The 26,413-nt window shown below is 29.3% G+C and overlaps 3 protein-coding genes and 1 pseudogene across 4 annotated transcripts; 1 reads left to right on the plus strand and 3 right to left on the minus strand.

Moving 5' to 3' along the window:
- LOC145192681 (uncharacterized) lies at positions 1-2,443 on the plus strand. Its single transcript, XM_090076897.1, has 5 exons — positions 1-469; positions 591-638; positions 787-885; positions 1,619-1,717; positions 1,831-2,443. The coding sequence occupies exons 1-5, from the start codon at positions 433-435 to the stop codon at positions 1,914-1,916; spliced, it is 369 nt and encodes a 122-aa protein (XP_089933023.1). The 5' UTR covers positions 1-432; the 3' UTR covers positions 1,917-2,443.
- Positions 2,444-11,315: 8,872 nt separating this feature from the next.
- On the minus strand, positions 11,316-14,133 carry LOC145191899 (uncharacterized). Its single transcript, XM_080069027.2, has 3 exons — positions 13,921-14,133; positions 12,394-12,545; positions 11,316-12,102 (listed from the first exon to the last, which is right to left on the minus strand). Exons 2-3 carry the CDS (start codon positions 12,446-12,448, stop codon positions 11,366-11,368), a joined length of 792 nt encoding a protein of 263 aa, XP_079925153.2. The 5' UTR covers positions 12,449-12,545; positions 13,921-14,133; the 3' UTR covers positions 11,316-11,365.
- LOC149894353 (ELAV-like protein 2 pseudogene) lies at positions 13,177-15,209 on the minus strand (annotated as a pseudogene). The gene has a single exon (XR_016455803.1). The product of XR_016455803.1 is annotated as an ELAV-like protein 2 pseudogene (transcript).
- A 1,199-nt stretch (positions 15,210-16,408) lies between these two features.
- Positions 16,409-26,397, minus strand: LOC149894354 (DNA replication licensing factor mcm2-like). Its single transcript, XM_090092408.1, has 16 exons — positions 26,277-26,397; positions 22,951-23,150; positions 21,506-21,675; positions 21,179-21,273; positions 20,540-20,934; positions 19,827-20,034; positions 19,515-19,649; positions 19,062-19,253; positions 18,837-18,930; positions 18,337-18,677; positions 18,182-18,256; positions 17,877-18,035; positions 17,562-17,714; positions 17,124-17,306; positions 16,885-17,040; positions 16,409-16,808 (listed from the first exon to the last, which is right to left on the minus strand). The coding sequence occupies exons 1-16, from the start codon at positions 26,280-26,282 to the stop codon at positions 16,698-16,700; spliced, it is 2,673 nt and encodes an 890-aa protein (XP_089948534.1). The 5' UTR covers positions 26,283-26,397; the 3' UTR covers positions 16,409-16,697.
- Positions 26,398-26,413: the final 16 nt, after the last annotated feature.

Below are 26,413 nucleotides of genomic sequence, written 5' to 3' on the forward strand. Positions count from 1 at the left end.
TTCGGCGTCATTGTGTATCTATTTTTCATTGAACATTAATCACGCGGAGGTATTTAAATCTTTCCTCTTTACGTCATTTTAACGGCAATGAACAATTTGATTGTACGTTACTTTAAATCGTGCATAATTTAAGAAGTTGACTATTACAGAAAAAAGAAATGCCAAGATCCTAATGCGAGTTGATCCGCAATTGCTTTCCATTTTACATTTGTACGATAATTAATTATTAAACGCAATCGCTCTAGCTGAATTATACAATCTTTTCTTTGGTCAGACTTAAGGAGGCGTTACAGAAATTTCTTCTCTGGGTTAATATAAAGTTTAGTTGCAGACAAACTAGAAGGAGAGGTCATTAGCACAATAGCATTACAAACAGAGCACAAAGGACAATCGCATTACAGGCAGAATTAAACCTTAGAGTGGAAGAAACCGATGGATAAAAGAACTACTTATTTGCTCGCATATCTTGGTATTATATTTGTATTTTTATATCTGGAAATTTTAGCGGTGCACTAACTTTTAAAGCCCTAAATTAAACTGACTTTAGGTAAGCGATAACTGTATTTTTAACAAAACCTTTTTTTTTTTAGCATGCCTTCTTGTATCCATGACGTATGCCACGGAAATGATCGAAGATAGTACGTATTAAATCATATATAATAATTGCGTTTTATATTTTTATTTCTATTTTTATTAAACTTTTGATTGTTTTTCATGTTTTTCGTTTTCTTTAAATTTCGATTCAATCTCTTTTTTTTATTTTTTTATTTTTTTGTTTCTCTCAAGATAAAAACGACTTGTGCGAGCTAACTACTGCTAAGCGATTACTAAGTAGTTTGGGAATGAGTTCTGAATCTCCTCATTGCCTTTTGCAGCAAAATAGAGGTAGGAAACTTATATCCAATTTTATTTTAACTTTAAAATTGTTTATGCTCCGGAAAAAAGATACAAACTGATCATAAATTTTTCTAACACGAGTAAAAAAATGTCACGGATAGCAGATGTATTAAACTTAACAATTTCTTTTTTTTTTTTTTTTCTTCGTTTATTCTTTCTTAGTAGCTCATCAGCTTTAATGTTTTAACTAATTAACTATGTGTTACATAATAATTTGTGTTAACTATGCAAATATTCCTTCTGCAAATAAAAATCACAATAACATTTTTTCAAATCAGCAAAAACAAAAACTTTAACACGTGACAATGATTACGTCATTTATTTTTTTTTATTAAACAAACGTGCCGAACGGTCAATTAAACGAACATGTGTATATTAAACATTCTGTCATGTATTATAATAGACGTGTACAACTGTTGCGCACACGTCTACTCTTAGTTTCAAAACAACATTTTTGAGTTTTTATCTCTAATTCGCAACATTGAGAAAAGCCATTTTAAAAATATTTGACTGAGTGTAAATAATAAATGCAAATATTAATGGTGTTACGAATCGTTGTTAATTTGGTGTTAATAATTATATATTGATATTCATTATTCATAACAAAAACTGTCCGTTGCATCCGGCTATTTCAAATTTTTATTGAAACAGCGTGCTACTTTATTTGCTTCGGATCATTTCTACAATCGATGAAAATTAACTGTGCTCATTTCTATTTCAGACATCGAACACCTCGTCACCAGTTTTCTGGAGACTATTTTTGCAAATCCGGTAAAAAAAGAGTTAGAAAGCATGACAATTAAAGCATTGAACGATAAAAGTAAATTTTTCAAAAATTTCTTTTTACTAATAAAAATGTTTCATTACCTAAATTTCAAAATGCAAATTTATGTAACCGCTGTTTCACATTTTAATGTTGTTTTTTTCTTATAGGAAGAGGGTATTGCTGCAGTCCAAAGTGCGATGGATTCATGTCGAGATTGGGCTATCCACATAGTTCCCTTGTCGTGTGTACATGATAGCCCAAAGCTACACCATAAAAATAACGAAACTTTATGACAGTATAAAAAAAAATTAGTACTTGAGGCGAAAGATAATAACGAATACAACTGTGAAAAAAAAAAAAAGGGTCGAAAAATTGGTTGTACGCAAAATTAGATGACGAAAATATGTTATTCCCCCTAAATTGAGCACGTGACTTGGCTATTAAAGAATTAACAATCTTGATCTCTTTTTTCGTGATGTGTCCAGTTATTATATTTCGTGGCGTGTCCAGCTTTGGTTCTTGGTCACTTCATATTTTTTAAAAATATTTTATGGACTGGATTGGTTGATAAAGTTTCATTGTACATATTAGAATTTTATTTAAAATTACATAAATGTTATTAAATTTATTTGCTTTATATGTTATTATTGTTATTATTTCTACGCTTTTTATTAAATATGAAAGTTACTATAACAATTTTAATAACATTTTTTAATTATTATTGTTATTATTATTGTTACTATCATTATTATTTTTATTATTATTATTACTGTTATTATTGTTATTATTATTATTATTATTATTATTATTATTATTATTATTATTATTATTATTATTATTATTATTATTATTATTATTATTATTATTATTATTATTATTATTATTATTATTATTATTATTATTATTATTATTATTATTATTATTATTATTATTATTATTATTATTATTATTATTATTATTATTATATTATTATTAACATCATTTTTTTTTTGTTTGATTATTATTTGTTTAACTCAAGGGAAACATTTTTATTTGTTGAAAGAATATTTATTTTTATTGTTTATTTTATATTCACTAAAAAAAACATTTTAAAATTAAAAAAATTTTAAAAAATAGATTCTAGTTTTAAAGCAATTTTTACTACTGCAGTGTTGAACATTTTTCTACTTATCATACTTATAGTATGTCTTAAAGACCGGGTGCAGATGGAAATCAGATTCAGAATAAAATAACAATCCAAAACTTCGTTATAGGGTAATGTCAATTTGTCTATTCAAATAAAAAAATTCTTTTTCTTTTTTTTCTTCTTTTTTCATCACTTAACCTGTCACTCTTTATTTCAAACGAAAAAATTTACAAAATTGGATAGCTTCAAATTAAAGACGTTTATACCAGGTCATGGATTCGACAAAACTTACTTTGTCAATAATTTTAATTATATGTCAAAGTTTGCCCCAGATGCTGTGTGGGAAACCGCAAATGGAAAACGATCAAGTTTATTAGAGAATTTTTAAGCGAACTGATTTCAGTAGATTTAGTTGGGATTTCAGTAGATTTAACTGGGTTTAAAAAGGATTTAACTTGTATTTAACATATTTATAAATACATTACCATAAATAGACATACTTATAAATACATTACCATAAATAGACACAAATTTATAAATAAATTTCAATAATTAGATTTTTTAAAATTTGAACATTCCCTGGAATGGACATTTTTTACCGCATATGGCGTCGATGGAAAGGTGAACTTTGCCCGTAACGCCACTTAAATTAAAAATCCTCAATTAAAGTAGGATGGAATTTATAATTATCAATCGTATTTCCTATTAATTGTTAGAGTTATAGAGGTTGCTCATTTTCCACTCGCATTTTCTATTGTATATTTCACTTTCGAACCTTTGCCTGTCTTATATTTTAAGTACATACCAAAATAATGTCATATAAATATAGAATTATGCTGTTCACTGTTAATCAAATATTTGCTTTTAAAGATTAAGATCGCTATCTTAAAGTCTCTTTTTTCCAAATTTCTTCCAACCTTCACGTAATCTCTCAAACCTTTTAGAAATCTAAAAGTTTATTAGATCTGTGATAAATGTTTCGGTTTCTTCTAAGCGTGTATAATAAGGTATAAATTTTAAATGAGCCTTATTATGTGAAAACTATATCAGCTGATATTGCTGTAGATATTTGTTCACTGTTTTTGCAAAGTTTAAAAAATTCCCTTTGTGTTTATCACTGATAATATAAAAAGATTTCAAACATATCGTTAAGTTTTTTAAACAAGCATTTTGCAAACATTTTAAAATATTGCTTCACGAACTTATCAATATTTTTTTGCACTAAACAAAAGATTAGTGCCAATATCTATTAAACTGAGATTATTCCCTTGATAATGTGTATAACACGTTTTTTTTTGTTATGAGTAAAAAGAATGAAAAATTTCCTTTAAAATTTTTTGCTGCCAACGGATACAACACAAAGTTGAAATGCTATAAATTGTAAACACTTAAGAAGTATGAACGTATAAAAACTAATTTTTATAAGAATTAACGTTTTAGTTGTTTGTAGTGATCTTTTAATACGTAAGAATTTAGTTTGCATTTTTTGCATCTGCGAAATTAACATTTTTTATTGAATAATTACATATTTTTACACTTGCTAATCAGCAAAACTGACTCAATTATGACCGCATAGAAAGGGAGTCATTTATTATAAGATTGTCTGTTAAGATAATTTGCTTTCACGAGATGTTATTTTAAAATACCAAAGTTAAAAATTTTCTTAATGTATATAACAAATCCTAAAGTCTGTTGCTTCCTTAGTTAAATTTGTACTTTTCAAAATTTTTTTTATTTGATATTTGGTTGGTAAAAAACAATTACTTTCTTGTTATTGGGAAATTTAAGAAAAATTTTTTCCTGTCTGAAAATTTAAAACTAATATAATACTAAAACTAAAAACGGTTAAATTAAAAAAAATTCAAATATTTTAAACATCTAACCAAAAATTTAGTTAAAAATGACTTAAAAATTTTTCAAATATTTTAAATTATTCTTAAGTGAACTTTTAGTTGAAGAGTTTTCAAGTAAAATACCCTTAAAAGTTAATTTCAAATAATCTAAAATATATAATAATAATCTAAAATATGTAGCGATAGCCTGAAAGATATAATATTAGTCTAAAATATATAATAATAATCTAAGATATGATTTCAGTAAAGAAACGAACTGTCAAATTAAAAAAAAAAAAAAAAAAAAACAATTTCATAGAAAATTACTGGCGACTCATTGCGCGGATTTGTCTGTTTGTTTAATTTTTTAAATTTTTATCATATTTTATTTTAATCTAATTTAAAAATTAACCATTTTATCAAATAATTTGCAAACCATGTTAATTAAGTAATAGAAAAATATATTCACTATTTTTATTTTGGCATTAAAGCTAACGAAATTTTATAGAAGGTCCTCTCAAAATCTCTAACTCAGGCTTACTCTGCCGTAAATCCGGTATCAATATTATAGTAACCAATTAATTTTGCTTGTACAAACATAGTAACCAATTAATTTTTTTTGTACAAACATAGATCGAGGCGGTTTTTTTAAAAGTTGATCTCAGATTAAAAAGAAATTTGTATAAGAAAGTAGAAATTGTAAAAAAACTACAACTTGTGCTTTTATAAAATAATTCATGATTCTTTTAAATAGAAGAAAGAATTCTAAATTGAATTGGTTTGACCTGCATTTTTTAATTGCAAGACATTTCTCAAGAAAAGACAATTGTAAACTTCCAGAAATTTTTTGGATTTTCATCGATTTTTCACCAAAATCTTGCAATTGTTTAATTTGCAAGACTGCTTGGCAACAAGGGGAAAAAGATAAGAAGTCGACCTGTTTACTCCTGTTCCAAACAAGTATCTTTTTAAAAAACCCTACCGCCTGCAGAGAGTATCAAGGGTATTTTTCAGCAATTAGAAAGCGCAAAAGTCTGCACTCCAAGCACATAAGCCCAAAATTTGAAGGCACATGTGGAGAAAGTTTCAAATTGAGATAATATTTCAAGTTTGATGATTTAAAAAAAAAAACAAGTTTCTCCTGGTGGCACAATCAGACTCAGCCGATTTGTTTTCCCATTACTTCCAACTATGCCTAGCTCCTCATCAAGCTTTCAGATAAAAGTAATAAAAGGCTTGGCTAAAAGCAACTCAAATCATACTATCCGTCTATTATAAAAAAGCTATCCTCAGTACTCCAGTATGCCACAAATTGTTCAAAAACTTTTACATTCTCATTTACACAATTCGTTTAAAGTATAGACGTTAATTAAAGTATTTTATAGCTACAAAAAAGTTGCTCATGCTTTTTTGGAGCACATCACAGTGAGGACTTTGCTGTGAACAAGTCCACCATGAATTTAGTGCAATTTAGAACAGCAGATTCAAATAAAAGATATATCAACCTGATTACAATTCAATTGAACTTTACCGAACAAAAATCTTATTTCTGAGATTCTGTTTAAGGTTGATATCAATATTGAATCCTTTGGGAAAACGACATAAAGATTGATGTGAAGTAGTAACAAATGGGAGGATTATTTGAAGAAAATCGAAAAATTTAATGTTATTTTCTAACAAAATTGTTTTCCCTCGGTGAAATGAATAATTTTTTCTGAAGTTTTCAGGAAATAATTTTAGGGGAAAAAAATGGTAAAATGTAACATAAATTTTTCGGTTAAAAAAAAAAAGCGTTTCAGTAGACTTAACAAGTTGAGAGATCAACAGTCCAGAAGTCAAGAAAACACGAGGAAAAACAAAAAAATTCATACATTAATTATTAATATATCATAGGTAATTTGTAGAAAGACTAACTTACCTTATCTATGCTAAAATTCTTCTATACATCACTGAACGAGAGGCAAAATGGTCTTTTTATAGCTGGAACGTATTTAGTCACTAAAGAAAGTATTTAACAACGGTACAAAGTACAGGTTCAGCAACAATTCTTGTAGTGAGAAATTTTTACACTGTCCTCAAAAACACAGGCAACGTTTTTATAAGTCATGTAAAGCAGTCTTTATTCTTATCTTTTTTTGTTAAAGTATTTTTTTTAAATATGCATGATTTCATACTTGTGTGAAATTTTTTAAGTTTAATTTTCATGAAAATTCATTTTACATCCGTTTTTTTTTAAAAAAACTAAAACTATTGAACTCCAAAACACAAGCAATTTTTTTATAACTAAAAAAATATACTAATATCAATAACTGATGGTATATTCTTTACTTTTGAATGAGATCACATAAGAAAAAACCGATTGACTCGATATTTTCTTGTGTGGTCTCATTCAACCTGGATTCAATAGCTTTTTCGTTTAGCCTAATTTCCTTAATGAAAAGCGTCGAAGATTTAATCTTTATTCTTTTTCCAGGTTAAATGTTCGGTGGAATATTAAAGATTTTTAAAACCTCTTTTGATTTTGATGATTTGAATGATTTTTTTTTAAAACAAAAGTTAATAACCGTTTTTCAAAAACTCAAAATATTCGAAATTTGAAAAATGAGCTCAATGGTTAACGAGCTTTTTATACGTCAGAAATTAAAAAGTTCAATTTACAGAGAGATTCTCACTAACAGGTCCAAATAATTGTGGAGGTTTTCGAATTATAGTGATTTGAATTATAAAAAGTTTAACAAAAGATTTTCTTTAGCGCATTTTGCGGTGACTTTAGATTTCGTCGAATTACAGAGGTTTTCGAATTATGGAGATTCGAACTAAAAAGATTGTACAGTATCCGCATAAAGAACCATCTTTTCCTCAAGAATATCACGATAAACAAATCGATCCATAATGCCATTAATGTATTGTATTGGTCGAACTCCACTAAAACCTGAAAAACAACCCTAGAGCAAGCATCTTTTGCACCACTATCTTGACTGTTTCTTTTGTGTATTTAGAATCCAAAACATTTATCATTTAGGTTTACGTCCCTTCAATTTGCCATCAGGACCTTTCATATTATTCGTTGACTCATTGCTCCACAAAACTATTTTCCAGTCTATAATAGCCCAATGTCTATGAGAATTTGTAAGTCCAGTTCTAGCTTTCTTATTCTTTGGAAAAGTGAAAGGCTTTTTTGTTGCTCTGAAACCCTGAAAGTCGTCACTGTCTGTGAACTGTATTTTCGAACATTGAAAATTTCGGTTTTTAAATAGTTTCACTTGCGCAGTCAAAAGATTTTAACGTGACGAATAATTTATCTCTCAATGAAACGACGCACAGTGACTCAGGATGATCAAAAAACGGCAAAAACTCAATAAAATGTGATAAAAATTTTAAATAAACATATTGTATGTGAAAATAATAGTATTTTGGGTCAAAGAATTTAAATTTGTTAACAAAATTATTTTTTACACGTACCTTTGACACGTACATTGCGTGCATACGCGTTCACGCGCGCGTAAGGATTTGCCTGTAAAATGTATTTAATTAAAATTTTAGAAATTTTAAGCAAATGCACAACATCCTTGGTTCATTACTCTACTTGATACTTGCATGCTTCTGGTAGAATTACCATCATTTATTTCAGCTGCTACTATGGTATTGTTATACCATTTACATAAGCTCAGTTTTAGCAACATGTTAGTGGTAACAACTAAAATCAGAGAAAAAAAAATTTTTAGGATAATATTTAACTTTTTCCACTGACGTATCGTGCAAGAAGGGAATAAATATGTGTCCAAGGGCTAAGTTTTTGATCATTTTGTTTATCCCTAAGATCACTTTCACTTTTAAATCAAGAGCTTGCTTTGCACTCATATTTAAAGGAAAGGTTATATGGAAAGTGTCTTTTTTGAATTTTCTGTAAAACATTTGACTTTTTTTAAAATATATATTTCTTGCTGACTAAAAATAGAGCGATGATGTTCAACACTTAGTTCTTTTATTTTTTCTCTTTTGCTTTGCTTCCAAAGGACCACCCATAGTTTATCGGGATTTCCAGAACCAAAGTGGCTTCTTTTATTAGTCGTAAGATTTTTTTGAAGCCATTCATATTCTTTTTCTATAAATGAATCGTAATTTCGACCACATTGTTTTAGTTTTTTCTTCACTTTTGAAATAAAAGTAGCTAAAGTAGCCTTTACTTTATTTATGTTCTCTTTGCTAATTTCTTCAGTTTCATACTTGTATTTCTTCAATAACTCCCTATACCGCAGCATTTCCCGTATATTCTAAAAGTAAAAGTGTTAATTAACTGAAAAAATAATATCCCCTTGGAACTTGGTTCCATTAATGAATGATGTGGAGCAAACTAAACTGATGAAAATAAATGAAAATGATCCGCATGAGTTATTCTGTAAAAGCTTAGTAAGCTCTTTTCATAATCTTTCAAAAAAGAAAAACAAATTAGCAAAAATAAGTTATGGAAATCCTCCTTGAAATGGAAAGTGACAATGAATGAAAATATAAAATTTAATTTTCAAATAAAATATATTTCATATAGGAAGATGTTTATTTATTTTTACATTCAATACATACAATTAAGGTAAACAATAAAATGCTTCAAAAATAAAAACAAATAAAGTAACTAAAAAAACTATATATATTTACATATAACACACACAAACACACAGATAATGAATGATACTCATACTCAAAACACATTTGATCAAAGATGAAATTCCTCTTCCTATATATATATATATATATATATATATATATATATATATATATATATATATATATATATATATATATATATATATATATATATATATATATATATATATATATATATATATATAGGAAGAGGAATTTCATCTTTGATCACATGTGTTTTGAGTGTGAGTAACCATATCATATTGCCATGGAGCCTGTCTTTGGGGAGAATTAAAGAAGTCTCGAAATGATTCCCTCACTGCTTTTGCATCATGAGTATAGTTATTTGAGCCTAATTGTTTTTGTAAAAGTGTTAAGTCTTGGTAATCAGAAACATTACTTCGCCATTCTCCAGCATGCAAACCAGAAGGTGTTTCATAATCAACAAATTTTGAAGGGCAATATTGATTTAATGGTTCAAACTGACAACCATGCTTAAGGTAGTTACGCAGAGCAGTGGCAGCTTTAGTCACGTTAATTAAAATATTTTCTTTTGCAATAATTGGTTTGCAAAAAACTCTGCATCTTGCTGCCAAAATACCAAAAGTATTTTTTATTGATCTGCGTGCACGTGCCAATCTATAGTTATATATCCTTTCCTTCAAAGATAATATTTCTTTAGGGTATGGCTTCATTAAATAGTTTTTGAGGGGAAATGCCTCATCTCCAAATAGAACATATGGCAGTTTTACGCTTGAACCTATTGGTTCATAAGGTTCTGGGATATTTAATAACTTTGATTCAAAAGCAATTCCCATTTTACTATTTCTGAATACACCACCATCACTGTTTCTAACAGTATCACCAATATCAACAAGTGTGAATTCATAGTTTGCATTACAAATAGCCATCAGAAAAATAGAGTGAGATTGTTTATAATTAAAGTAGAACGAGCCTGATCTTGAAGGGGCTTGCATAACTATGTTTCCCATCTATAGCCCCTATGCAATTGGAGAAGTTCCATTTCTTCTCAAACTCGTTTGCTATAGATCTCCATTCATTTTTGTTTTTTGGATAGCTAATATATTCTATAGCCAACAAAATGGTCCATATAGCAATAGAGGTTTCGTTTATTATTCTTCCAATGGAAGTCGGACTTATTCGAAACATGCCAGATAGGTCTATTTGTGAAGTGCCTCCAAAAATATATCTCAAAGTGACCATTAAACATTCATTCGCTCTAATTGTCTCGCGTCTTAGGGAAGATTTTGTAATCGCCGGTGCAGTTAGACTTAACAAATGTTCATACTTTGTAGGTGTCATTCGAAAAAACGTAAAAAAGAATTCGTGATCGAAAAGTTGCATATCTTTTATAAATAAATTGAATGCTCCTTTTGTTTTTCTTTCTCTAAATAATTTTCTGACCCAGATACTTATTTTATACTTTAGCTTTCTTTTGATTTTTAAATAATTCAGTAATAACAAATGTAAAGTTCTTCTGCTGAGAATCGATAACGATACCATTTTCATTATTTAGCTATCATTATTTAAAAGTGAAAGTTAAAGTAAAGCAAGTTTGACCAGTGCAAGTGGAAATGAATATATCCCATCCGATCTGTCCAAATTCATTTTTTTCCTATCCCTTTCCCGTAGCTAAAAACAGATGAGTGGAAAGTCACCTTTAGTCAATGTCACTTCTGGCACAACGACAATTAAATGTTTTTTTTGCAATAATAGAGTAGCTAACATGCTGTTTAGGAGGATCAAATTTTTACAGAATACAAATTCATGCAAAGCAACACATTTATTCATTATCAGGTAGTTGTGTTAAATCCAAATCCTTATCTTATGTGCAATAGTGACATCTCTTTAAAAACAAAAGCTATATTCAATAAGAGAAGTTGAAAAAAAATTTAATTATTTATGCTGCGTATTTAAATGAGTTCGTACTCACCGTAGATTCTAAGTACATTAATTTACACATACTACGCACGGTCAATCTGACAACGATATTAATGTGGACATCGGATTGAAAGAAAAAAAGAGTTTGTAGTTTATTTCATAAACAGAATTAATTGAATAAGGTTCGCTTTCAAAGATTTTTTAAAGAAGCATTTTGACAAACAGCCTAAATAATTCTCTTTGGGAATGAGAAATTTTTATCATTTCAATCCATTGACAAGATGTGTAGTTTAATTCATCAAGATATTTTATGTCCATCTCAGGATGAACTCCGGACAGCAACACTTTGCCTTCGCCCAACTTCACACATACAACAGCTTTCTTTTCAACAAAGTCACTGTAAGTAGCAATAGTTTCGTATGCCGTAAACCCGACTTCGGGTATGAATTCACAACCTCCATCAAAGTAAGCATGAGTAACTTTGTTTTTCAGCTCAGGATTATGTAATTGCAAGCTAGCAATCCGTGCACCAGCAGTTGAGCCATACTTAAACCCTTCATAAACACTTCCTTTCGCAATTCCTTTAAATAAGAGTAACTTTCTGTGCCCGAGAACTTCTAGCGGAGTTCCATTTTCAAATACAACCTCAGAGCAGGCAAAATATGCACCGGCACAAATCCCTAAGTACGAACCACCCTTGTCAATGAACTCTCGGATATTATCAATCGCTAAAGCATATATATCTTTTGTATATGGTATGTCTCTTCCACCCGGTATTACAAGAAGTTTAGTAGATAAGAGCCATTCTTTAGAGTGTAGCTCCTCTGATGTTACTTTTCGTATTAAATATTTACTGGAAAGAAGATCTTTCAGAGAATTACAAACAACATCAACATACTTTGTACCCTCTCCGTTGTAAACCAGGATTTCAGATCTCACTAAAAAGAATATTGGATTATTTTAAAGAATATAAAAAACAGATAAACGCGTACATACATGTACTAAAAACAACGCAAGACTGCGCCATTTTCACTAGTTAAATCAAAATAAAACAAAAAGAATGCTTTGTTATTTAAGAAAAAAATTTTTTTTTTTGTAAACAAAATGGTGTCTAAGTTTTTAAAGAATGTTAGATGTTAAGGACATTGTGTTGAATCATATTCTTCGGATTTTCCCTATTAAACTATTTAAGAAAAGCGCTTTAATATTACTTTCAATAGACAACTTACTAATTGACGTTCTACAAAAATTCAGCCAAGATGAAGGGAATCGAGCAAAGAACATCTTCGATGAAAATTCATTTTGAGATGAAAATTCAAACAGCGGTTTATTTAATAGTAAATATCACCATTGCTCACCAATATAAATCTTTTTAAATCATCTGAAAAATAACATGGTTTTTAAAAAATAGGATGAAACATTCATATCACGTGTAAATTCCATTCCAAGCATTTTAAAACAGAATGAAGGTTCAACCAACCAGAACTATATAGATGCATGACAGACTTAAAATATCTTAAACCAATGAATTACCAACAGGATGGTATTTTTATTTTAACCAGGCTGAAGGACCTTCCATTTAAAACTTTGCTTAACAACTGACACATGCAAACCACAAAAATAGACCACAACTAGTTTAAAGTAAGAAAAATCCTTCAGGTAACTTGAAAAAAATTCCTAGTTTTTAAGAATGATGAGTTTAGTAAAAAAGGTGAATTGACATAAACAAATAACCTTAAGTACAAGACTCCAAGGTAACCTTAAGGATAAGACTCCATCTTATCCTTAAGGTTACCATTTTAAACAAATTTACCATTTCCAGAAGATAAATCCGCTTTAATCAATTTTACTACCACATTTGTCTATTTTAGAAAATTTGTTCCACTTGTTTCAGGTCTATCTCAAACTTTTTATAATTTATGGTTATTGATTTTTTGCTTCATTAAAAACAACACAAATATTGTGTTGATCCTCAAGAAAATCATTTAATGAATAGTTGAACTCCATAGGAGTAAACAATTATTGCATATATATTAAAAAATTAAATACGAAAATTGTGAAAAATGAAAACCAATCGAACCAACACTCCTAGTCAAGTTTATAAACAAACAGAAAATATCCAAAATTAAATACAATTGACTCAGGCATTTATATTAAAGAAGTTGAACTCCAAATGACCAAAAAAAATAAAAATAAAATAATAATAATCATAACAAACTATATTTTTAAATAACAGCTTACAAGAAGAAAAAAAAAGCTTAACAAGAAACCATTGATTTTTAATAAAATGAAGATAAAGTGAAATTTGTTGTTTAAATTCAAAATAAGTCTTAAAATAATAATAATGATAAAATTCTAATCCTCCAATTGTAACAACAAAAACCCCAAAAAAAAACAAAAAAAAAACAAAAAAAAAACCCCAAAAAAGCAAGATAAGAATTTAATGATAAATGAATAATTAAAGAAAAAAACAAACCATATTAATCATAGAATATTATATAATATTTATAACAGCATATGTACTAATCATAAAGTATATAATAGTTAATATATAATAAGTACTAATTATAAAATATATTTAACAAATACTTATTTTAAAGTAAAAATACTAATTATAATATATAAAGTAACGTAAGAAGTATAATAACATAAATAAACAAGAAAAAGAAAACTTTAACACAAGTAAAATCCCAGGGATTGAAAAAGAGTATAAGTCATGTTGGTATTATTGAGATGCTATATCACATACAACATACCTGTTTTATCAGATTCTTTGAGTTGAACCTTCTATTATTTTACTTACACTTAAGAACACTTTTATCGATAAACACCTTGACCTACAGCACCATACCCATAGTTTAGTCCAACACTAAGATTGTTTTGTGCAATTGGAGATGTTGCTATTCCTTGATGCACAAGAAGATTCATGGCTGCAGCTTGAGTTCCTAGCTGTTTGTTTTGCTTAAAAGATACTTGTAGTGTTTTCCCATCAAATGCATGGTTGTGCATAGTTCCTATTGCCGCAAGAGCTTCTTCTTGTTTGCGAAAATTAACAAACCCATAACCCTTACAAGGTTTTTCTGGCTTTGCATTATCACGAATTAATTTAACATTTAAGATGCCACCAAAAGGTGCAAACAACTCATAAAGCGTAAGTTCTGAGTGATGGGGTTGTAATCCATATACATATACTGGATTGCTTACAGCCATTGGGTTATACTGAACTACTTGCTTTGCAACACCTGCTATGGAGTTTAGTGGCTGTTGAGCTGAAGCAGCAGTTAACTGTTTTGAGGCAGGAGGAATAGCTAACTTTACTATTAGAGCTGATGTTGAATCAGGTAAAACTTTACCTGCCATGCTTTCAATAGCTTTCTCAGCATCACTTTTTAATGAATACCTGACAAAACCAACACCTCGGCTTTTGCTGGCTGCATCTGTCAAAATCTTATGTGTTATAATTGAACCAAATGGTGAAAACAATGTCAATAAACGATCTTCATCAACCCATGAAGGCAAACCAGCCACATAGACATTTGAATTTTTTATTTCTGTTGATGATGGTCGAGCGTAACTCACTTTGAGTTTTTTATCTTGTAGATTCATGCCATCAAGTTGGTTAATTGCATCTTCAGCTAATTGAGCTGTTGGGTACTCAATAAAAGCATATCCTAGACTCTGTCCAGTAGAATAGTTTCGAATTAATTTACAATTACTGACTGGACCTACTCTTGAGAACATTTGACTTACTTCATCCTGAGTGAAAGTTTGTGGAAGATAATTTACAATAAGATTTCTTTTCACATCAAATTCCTCATCCTCTTGTTGTTGCTGCATAGGATCTCCTTTGTTAAATTTTTGATCCGGCACAGAGTAAGGCGACGCCCTATTGTCTGCAAAAGTTGTGTAGCCTCTAAGAGCCAGTTTGGCAGATTTTAAACACGATACAAAGGACTCAGTTCCAATAATTTTGAAATTAAACGAGCGAGTGCAACCTTTCTGAAAGTAAATCGGCTGAAAAGAAACTCGGAACAATTCAGTAAAAACATGGCAGGCAAAGAAAAGAAGCCACACAGAAATTAACTTTTTCGACAAACCTGCTCTTATCTCTATTATTAATATTTATCATTATTTTTTTTTTAAATCCATATTGGAGTCACAGAAATGGATCAATAACAACATACAGAATAGGAATCTTGAAAGAATTTACTATCTATCTAAAAAAAAAAAAAAAAAATGAAGATGGTTAATAGTTCTAAAAGCTAAACATACTTTATTATTATGCAGTTGCCCGAATGTTCATGATTCTTCCAAAATTGGTGACGGTTTTTCTCTTCTAGTTAGTATTATTCCAGTTGTAAATGGATTGAAATTTAGTAATGATTTATTAAGAACACCTATATCATATTACTCTCTTGTAAATTTTTTTGCTTAGTTTAGTCGGTATTGTACAAATGTATTTCTTTCTTGCTTCCATAGACTTCTATAGACTTTTCTGATAGTGTTATACATTTGAGTCAATACCCATTATCTTATCAATAATACAAAATATCTTTAAGTAAAAGTTTTAAATTTTCCCTCAAAATAGTAGTTTTCTCTCACAAATGGAAGTTTTCAAAATAGCAATTTTCTCTCAAAAAGATCCAACCAAGATTTTAGTCTTGACCTTTGTCTCTAAGAGCTTTGGAAAAGAAATCTTGGATGTAAATAAAAGCAACCGGTTCCTGGTTTAGATAGGAAGACGAAATAAATTAAACATAAGTTTATAGTTTTCAATCAATTCAACCATATCACTCATCGCAATATGAAAAGTGAGAGAAAAGCGGAACAGAAAATGTTTATTACCAAGATAACTTTATTGTTTTAGATTTTGTTTTGTTAATTTTAGATGTTTTTTTTTAAGTGGCCATTTTGTATTTACTTTTGGCGTAACAGACAGGAAAATTCATTTTAAACCCAGACAAAGAAAAAGATCAACTTAATTAGGTCGGTAATTTCAAAGATAACTAAATTTTATTAAGTACAAGAATCAGTTCACTCAAGTGAACCAATGCATCAGAAAAATACGATGTTGATCAAGTTCTAAAGCATTTGGACAAAAGAATATCCAAGAAAAGCTTTATCTAAATTCTAAATCCCAGAATTAACGAGGGCTGTTGTAGCCACGGTAACAACTCAAAAATATATATCAAAGATTTATGTTTGGCCGATTTTCTTTCAGTTAACACAGAAAAAACACACCTGTTCGAGAACCAAAGTAACTGAGGAATAAACTTTAAATTTTTTTTTTTTGCTTATTTATAAATCTGCTCAGTGCTACTTTTATTCCAAAATTCTGTATTTAATTAATATACTCCAAAACTATTATACAAGTTCCAAAATCATTACGATTAAGTTTAAACTCTTGCGCAACTTATCAAATATAAGTTTATCAGACGCTTTTGTCAACATTTTACGAGTCTTTTTTTTTTCAGAGATCAATATCTTGAAGAGAGTATGGAGGACCGTTAAATAGCGATGGACATCAAATAGTTCACAATGTCTGGATGATGAGCTTTCGTGTTTTATCGTGTTTGAATCGGTTGTTTGCAAATAAGTCACTTTCATATAGGTTTACTAAACTGTGGATATTTATTTGTCGAGCCTAAAAATAATGAAAACAGTTTATGTAAAAAATTCCAATCAAGACAACAAAGTTGAAAGATAAAATTCCAACTTACTTTATCAGCAAATTCATCTTCTTGTATTTCTATAATTTCTGGCTCGCTATGATATCTGTTCTTATGGTAAGTAATCTGATCACGTACTAATTGCTTCAGCACAAACATGAGGAGCTCGTTATTATCTCGCTTAAACGCCAAATAGTGAGCGAAAGACTAAAAAGTAAGAAAGAATCACCAATCTTAGTCAACGTTAAGACGTTCATTAAGTTGCACAAAAAATTCAAACTAAAACAAACCTTCCTCATGTTTCTCATAACGGAATATTTCTGAGTATCAATAAAACTTTCCAACATTACACGAATAGCCATATTAACATCGTCCTCGTGCACATACTCACGCAAATGCATGCGTGCGTGTGCTTCGGACATTCTTATCATTGACTCGATATGTCGAACGGTGATTGGTATACTACCTGTTATCTAAAAAGAAAAAAAAACTGAGCCTAAGAATTGGATACAATAGACCTTCTGTTTACTAGAAGTGATAAATTATCGACGACAAGTATTTTAAGACAATCTCAATTTTCTTTTTCACTTTCAAACAAGTCAATTAATTGGTTCGGTGTAAAAGCGGTCAAGAAACTGTTTCTATTTTGTTTTAACTTTTGTAAAACAAATTTGAAACAACTGTAGTAGCAGTGAGAAATGTTAAATTCGAACGTTGTGTAATCATACCATCGATTCTTTTCGCAGTGCGGCAAACATTTTCGACACTTTGTCTTGATCCATGTTCAAAAGATTGGGAGTCACTTTGTCTTTAGCATAAATGATGTATTTTTTAAGCAAATCCTGAGGAATTAACTCTATTCCAGGATCATTCATAGAAGCCTAAAATAGTCATTATAATAAACTTATCTATTGAAACATTTAAATATCTAATTCAAAAAGCATATGTAAAATCTTATCACAAAGAGTTAAAAAGTTTTAATTTATTTAGGAGTTTCAACTGAATTTGATGAATATATCTATAGACAAAAATAAAAATATTACCAACTGATCTTCGGCGGATTGACCGGTAAAAGCAGGATGATGTTTGACATGGCTGTTAACAACAAATCTTGCCAGCATCTCATCTTGAACAGCATCAACTGTGTCGCGTACAACACATAAAATGTCAAAACGAGATAAGATAGGCTCTGTTAAATCAACCTTAAGAAAAAGCAAATAAAATAGAATTAAGAAAAAACAACAATTCTTGATGATAAACTCTTGATGAACAAAAACTAAAGATAAAATAAGTAAAAGATACTTGCTGCTGTTTACTTTAATCAACATTAAAAAATATTTCTACTCACATTTTCAGCAAATGTCAAGGAAGAGTCATATCTACCACCTATGGGGTTCGCTGCAGCAATAATACTGCAACGAGCCTAGATTTAAAGAAGTTGATAAAAAACTCAATTTACAAAGTAAATACATAAACTAACAAATGAAATTTTAAAAAGTGTACCTGAAGAGAAGTGACAATTCCAGCTTTTGATATTGAAATACTCTGTTGCTCCATTGCTTCATGTATACTTGTTCGATCCGCATCATTCATCTTATCAAACTCATCTATCATGCAAATTCCTCTATCAGCCAAAACAAGAGCACCTGCTTCTAATGTCCATTCTTTAGTTACAGGATGTCGTTGGACATAAGCTGTTAAACCAACAGCACTAGCCCCCTGCCCTGTTGTAAATACAGGTCGTGATGCTGTTTTCTCTATATACTTTAAAAACTGAGACTTTGCAGTCCCTGGATCACCACACAATAGAATATTGATATCACCTCTAAGTTTGTGCTTTCCGCCTGTACAAATTAGTATTTTTGTTAAGTGTTGTGCATGTTACTCAATACAACAAACATGAAAGTTTAGTTAGGAGAAATCTCAACCTAAAGACTCGAGTATATAGAATTAAATAGCAACTTAGAGAGCAAACTACAGCAAAAAATAAAATCTCTAATTACCTGGATCTTTGGCTACTCCACCAAACAATGCCAATGCAAGTGCACGCTTAATATCTTCATGACCATATATAGATGGAGCAATACTAGCTACAATCTGAGGAAAAATAACAAATACAAAAAGAAATAAACCTGCAAACAAACTGTATTCATAAGTAATATTTGTGAGTGATTAGAACAACAACATGACCTGAATGTCAGAAAAGAACCATCAATTATGAATTTTACCCTTTCTCCTATTCTGTCATCTTTTGACAATGTATTGATCATACGTATATCTTCATCTGTTAGGCTTCCTACTGCCATTTTATCATCTTGCTTAGTAATGTAATTGGCTTCAATAACAGTGGCAAATACTGGGAAACCATTTGCAGTATTAAGAGATCCATCATAATTGTTGCGATATATTCCAGTGACTTCCTATTAACAACACCAATCAAATACTTAACAATACCTAAGTTATGATTATAGAAATATCTAATTAACAAGAAAAACCAAGAATCTTTGATTGCATAATTCTTTGAAAATGCAAATGTGCTAAACTAAGTTTAATTTAAAAAGAAGTTGAATTGTCAATGTAACATTTCATTGGGATGCTGTAGATGAAACTTAAAAGAAATAAAAATAATCTATTGAACACATTTTAGGACCAAATAAAAGAAAACAAAAAACAATTCTTACAATTTCATCTCCTGGTTTGCAAGAATCAACAAGGTCAGCAAGTAAAACAAGATCTTTTGAGCGAGGCAAACGCCCAGCTGCAACTTTAGAAGGACTCTCCTGTATTTTAATCTTCTGGTAATTTTGATATAGTGTCTATAAAAAAAATCAATAACTCCTAAAATGTATTTGTTGCATACACATATTCATACACAGGAGTAACTAATATTGACAAGTGAGTGATTCTAACACAGAGGCCACTATGTTATGAAAAGTTCTAATATCACTGGGAATCAGGATTTGAATTAGCAGTATAAAAAAAAAGTTTAAAACCTCTTCCATGTTGATTTCAAATGGTCCTCTCGACTGGCACTGTGGGCATGATCCAGGTTTGAGCTCTTGATTTTGCCCTTGGAAATAAGGACCAAGGATAAACCTACATTTCACACAATCATACTTGACCATGCTTAGCTGAGGTAGGATACCCGTGCTGCATGTTACAACACCGCATGTTCTTATTAACTGGTTTAAGTGAAGCTGTCTAAGAAAGAAGTAATATTAAGTGAAAAAATAGCTTAATTTCTTCAAAGAAAATTTTTTTTTATCTATTTTTTTATAAAAACATTAAATAAACAAGACAATAACTCTGCACATGACTTAAACCACATTTTAAATTAAAGTGCTTTAAGTAAACAATTATAGTTTATAAGCAAACTGTAAGCTCCTCTTAATGCAATAGAATTGAAGGGTTTTTAAACAACTAAATTTTGATAGGCGGCATATGAACATATATATTAGAATTTGGTATAGGAAAATGTTCATAAACAAATGATAAATAAGGTAACCAGAGATTTTGAATATGTATACACTTTTGTTCAAATAGGTTTTGATTTATAGTACATATAGGACAAAAAAAAACAATGCATAATTGTTACATTATACTGACAGAATACTTTTAATGTACTGACAGCATAATACTCATAAGTGAAGTGACAGCAGAATGAAACAAAGCATTAGCAGCAATACAGACAAAGAAACAATCTTACCTTAAAGATCTTAAATCTTCCATTAGTGGTAACTCAGAGATCCTTACATGGATATCTGGAGCAATACGCTCATAATTCTTAAACATTGATAAAACAACTTCTTTTGCTGCTTCATCGAAAATTTTTAACATTTCAGCAGGTGCTTCTGGAAGAAAATAAGCCAATACTTGATGTTCATTGGCTAAAGTGTTGTAATCAACAATCAAACTTTGTTTATTGTTTTCACACATTTGTTTTATCTTTAAACGATAAACATTATTTCCATGTTCATCGCAAAAAGTTTTAAGGAACTGCTTAAAGCGATTTTTTATTTCTAATGAAGGAGCAGCCAATGTGACCCACTCACGCACAGTATGGCCTTTCATATCTTCCAAATTCTCAATACTTTCTATCATCTACAAACAAATGTATAAATTTAACTTAAAATTAGAAAAAAAGAAATAAATCAAAATGGTATCATAAATATTCAAATTATCAGGAATATTGTCCTGTTTACATTTGACTGCAGCAAACTACTCTAGTAATAATTTTAACAAAGAATACCAATGCTGGATTTCCAAATCCACAGTGTTAAAAAGATACAAAGTGGTTTGTGAAGTTTAGTTGGATAATTACATCACCATAAATGTTGCAACATACCTCCACATCATCTGCAAACTCCCGCTCTGCAGCACGCTCAGCTAATCGACGACGTCTTGATCTAGGTTCACCATCCTCATCTTCCTCACTTTCATCTAAAAAAATTTACCTAAAATTAATTTATAAAATAAAATCAGATTAGCATAAAACCTAAAATTCAATGTTTAAAAAAAAAGAAGACAATTTTAGAACTACTTCTTGTATTTACAAAATATTTTAACAAAATGGAAAATAGAGTCACACTCTACTTGAACAAAAACTTTTATTAAAAAATTACAAAAAATTTTGTATGTTTAAAAAAAAAAAAAAAAAAAAAAAAAAAGTTACCATACAACAATCCACGTCGCATTCTACCAGTTACAAAACCTTCTTCCCTATCTCGCTTTTCCATCTGTCTTTCTGCTTCAAGCCTGGTTTCAATATCAAGATCACTCTGTTCCTGATCATCTAGAACAGACTGCTCATAGGTGTCAAGATGAGGTATTGGTCGATAATCACTAAAAATGTCAATGTACTTCATAACAAATATCCTTCAATAAAAGCCTTGGTAACAGTAACAAAACATTTCTCTGGGTACACATCGCATAATTATGTGAAATTTACAACAAAAGAAGAAAATGCAAAACAAAGACTTCTTTACAGAAAAACAAATTGCAGGTAGAGAAGGGAATAACTGATTTTAGTGGCAAGAAACTTTCGTATAAGAGTGCTTCCTTAAACTTGTTGCTGACATACTATCATAAATTTTTGGTAACAGAGAAAAAACTGGCTATTACCACTTAATAAAGCACAGAGGTTTTAGATGAAGAAGAGATAAATCAAAAAGATTGTAAATATCTCTATAAGATTGAGAAAAAAGAATTCATATCTTTTATTACTTCCTTATTAATAATTATTTTAGAATATTACTCTTCTTGAGTTTAAATAATTAAAATTTGATCTTAAAATTTGATTAAGATCCACTTAGTTGTCTCCCTATGTGCCATTGTTTATTGTCAATTAATTTTTTTTTATAGTTTTTTATTATACTATTACAGTTTCTGTAGTATACTGTAAAAAGGAAACATCAAACATATGATTGTTTTGAACAATACTTAAACTTAATTCTGTTTTTAACATCAAATAATTGTCCTGCTCCACTATTTGTGACAAACATTTGTCAACAAATAACTTATAATTAATATTAAAAGTTGATTTATCAAAGGTTAATGGTTCTGTTGAAGGAGATTCTCCCAATATCTGAACAAATTGGTCATGAAACTTCTCATTTGACTTGATGTAATGAAAATATTTTTGTTCAGATAATCAATCTTCACATTCTCCAACAGAACCAAACCAATTTGGTTGATTTTCTGAAATTCTCAAACTGCCTTGATTTATCAGCAATAAAAACTTTCTATTTAAACTCAATTAAGGGTTTATTGTTGAATAGACTCTACTCATCTCAAATTTTGTTTTAAATAACTAGCTGAACTACTGCCATTATGAATTTTAAATCAGTGTTTACTTAAAACAGGGTAGGGTGTAAAGATTCTAGAAAAACTTGGACTACATATATAGATATAATTTGTAAAATATAAGTGTTTGTATTGTGTGCATTGGTGTTTAAATTTCAGCTCCCTAGAAAAGCATGCTAATATTTGGTCAGGACTGAATATTTTTGATTTAATCAACCCTTTAAAAAATATTAAAATAATTTTTATGTTGAAATTTTAAATTGTAAAGAAAGAACTAACAGCAGTAATAATAACAACAACACAGTAAATACATACTCTTCCATGTTTTCTCCAAATAACTCTTCTCCTTCACCTTCTTCAACCTCATTGGTATCATTTCCTAAAAGAACATCTGTTTCATCTTCAAATGGAGCAAGATCATCACGACCAGGACTTGAGGTAACTAAACCTGTCCTTGGACTTTCATCTCCACCATGATTTCTATGTGAGCTACGCTCAGGACTACTTTCTGAATCCTAATAAGATAAATTTAATAGCTAAGAAATACAAAAGATATTAAATCAATGTATAATGATGTCAAATTTAAAAAAATATCAATTATATAAAAAAAAAAAAAAAAAAAAAAAAAAAGGATTCTTAAACAGGGCTTTTAAATTTTATTTTGTAGGTGGAATTATTTGTTTACTTTAGGTTCTTTTTAAGGATTTTAAGGTCATGAATGCTCTTCTGTCTCAGTGGTCTAAATAGAAAAAAGTTTAAATATCCTACTGAATCTCATGAAATAACCATCCAAGAAAGATTAACTGATTTGTGCAATAAAGTAACTGATGTTTTTCTGGTCTAGAAAAACGATGTTTACTGAAGATCTTGAAAAGTTCTTAAGCATTCTTTAGTGTAAATGCAAAATACCAACAATTCTGTTCTAATTGATTGTAATTATTCTGACTGCTCTTAAAAGCCTTGCATCAATTGTAGAAGAGATATGATTGAGTTAAGGTTTATACAAGTACAAAGAATTAAGAAATTCAGAAGCAAAAAAATCAGATTTTCTGAAAAACTAGTCTAATTATATGGGACATAAAAATTCCATTAACAAGATATCAAATAAGGTTTAGAAGAACAATGGCTGCTTGGGAAGATGTTGGTATAAATTTAGACATCTTCCAAATAAAATTTAAAAAACAAAAAAAACAAACTGGATTTCAAGTTTGAAACTGAAATAAAAGGAATGGCATTGAAGCTTGATGACTTTGCTTGATGTATAGGGTAGGTAAAAGAGAAATAACATTCAGTGTGCAGAGAAAAGATAGAAATCTTTACCAAAAAAATTTCTATTGAGACTTTTAAGGTTAGATGAACTAACACTTAATAATATCAGGTAGTCAGGAATATTTGGCAAGAAATGTGCAATAGAATTAGAGCTAAATCACCAAGAGTTACAAATTAACTGAGTTGAGACTGGTTAATAATCAGCATGGTCCAAATATACTATGGTGCAATACGTCAAAATTAAACTGTGCGTACTAACATGATTAACTTTCTCATCCCTTTCCTGTAGCTAAATGGATGATTGGAAACTGACCCTAATAGGTTTAAGAAAAAATTGGAAACTAATATTTTTCTTAAATAAGCACAGAAACTGTGTGATTTAAGAATATCAAGCTTAAAAATTTACAGCCTAAAGTTTTCCTAAAACATATATTTAAATTTCATACTATTTCTTAATAACAGCTTACATTGATCTACACTAAAACTTTTCCACATGATTTTCATTCATGCATGAGGTAGTTTTTCAACAAGTAACAGTTTTATATACACAGAAACAATTTATTCCATATTAGGTCCTAATATAGCTTATTTTAATTGTCAACTGTAGGCACTTTTAGCAAAACACTTGAAAATTACACCAATGTATAGCATAATTGTTGTTTATCATTTTAACTCATCATTAATTTCTCTACATCACTTGATCTAACAAGACACAAGTTCAACTTTAGGAGGCCATGTTCAACAATGTGCTTTCAAAAAAAAAATGTCATCAATCAGCAACTTTTATGTAGAACTGAAATATTGCCCAAGATTGTGTAAGTCCAAATCAGAAATCTGCAATTTGCAGTTTTTTTCAAACATGCACCAGTCATAAAAACATCAACATTTGGTTTTGGGTTTTCTAAGTTTATTTTGGTTTGTATTTTTTTTTACTAGAAATTTGTTATCATCCATTCCAGCACACAAGTTCTGTTGGTGATATATGGGAATAACTATTTCAAGTTTGTCATAAATATCGCCCTCTACATTATCACATTTGTTATCAAAACCACGTTGGCTTACACCATATAAAATAATTCCCTAATACTATATTCTTTAGGCTTGCTTAATACAATATTCTTTAAGCTTGCCTAAACTATTCTGCTAACTCTTGTTGTAATAATATTTGCTGCTCATTTTCATCTTATAAACATCTTGCTGATCTTTTAAAAGTTGTTTATCTTTTTCAACTTTTACACATCTACCTTCTTGTGTAATTGGTAAAAAAGCAGATTAAATTTAAACTTTAACTTGGGCACATTGTGAATTACTAGCTCCTCCTTTTTTATTCTTGATTCTTAAGACTGTTTCATTAACACATGTTTCAGCTTTGACAAGATAAGTGGCTGATAAGTCATTGGTATACATGTCTTGTTCCAAATGTTTGTCAAATCAGCTGACAGTAAAATTACATTTGCTAGTATTGTTTGTTTGACAGTTTGAGCTGAAAAATGCCAGCAAAATATCATTTTTAGAATAATTTTACTTGGTAGATCCTTATCAGTTTGACTAACACAACAGCTACAAAAGCTACATAACAGTTTGAGTCAATGTAAGTGGAATAACATTTAACTCTCCAACCATATTCAGCAATTTTATCAAGGAGCTAAAATTCAATTATAAGCATTTTAGAGTTGTAACATTATTAAAAAGGATGGACAAAGTTCTAAATATGTCTGTTATAACTATCAGTATCATTTTTTATTATTTTTTAATTTTTTAATATTTATCTAATAAAATTATGAGATCAAGATGTACTTGTAACCAACTGAAGCATTATACTAATTAATAACTTTGTAATGAAGCTAATTTTGTTCTATTGAAAGATTGTGTAAAAAATGATATGTGAAATTGTGAAATTTATGTAAAAATTTGAAGCAGTAATAAAAAAATAGGCCTTTTATAGTCGCAGATTAAACTTTTAAATTAAGTGTTTATTATCTAGCAACACAATAAGTAAATAAGGATGCAATTAATTTATTGCGTTCTTATTTATTTATTGTGTTGTTAGATAATAAGGTACAAAGTATCTAGTCCTGTTGTCATAAATATTTAAGTTAACCCAAAATAACAAACTAAGTAAAATTTTTGGAGCAATGAAGCAATCCAAAAATACTATTTGATTAGAAAACTCTTTTGAGAAATAACTGAATGTTAAAAAAGGCACAAAACGTTCGTATACGCACTAAAATCATTTAACGTTTTTTTTTTATCCTTGTAGATGTTAACATCCCTAATACAACCTTACATAATAACTTTTTATCATAATGAATTGATAAAACCAATAATGATTGATTAAGCGTTAAGTTATATGAATATAAATATATACTCACAGACATATTAATTTCTAATCATCAATGAAGCAAAAAGGCATTTACTATCACAACGACAAACTTCGCGCGTAAAATTAGCCTCGTTTAACCTTACCTTGATGAAAACATGATGAAAGCTGTCATAATTTGTCGCAGTT

The sequence above is a fragment of the Hydra viridissima genome, unplaced genomic scaffold (assembly GCF_058129835.1).
Source record: "Hydra viridissima isolate aposymbiotic clone 2 unplaced genomic scaffold, HvirCarnegie_v1 scaffold_1, whole genome shotgun sequence".
Classification (NCBI taxonomy): Eukaryota; Metazoa; Cnidaria; class Hydrozoa; order Anthoathecata; family Hydridae; genus Hydra; species Hydra viridissima.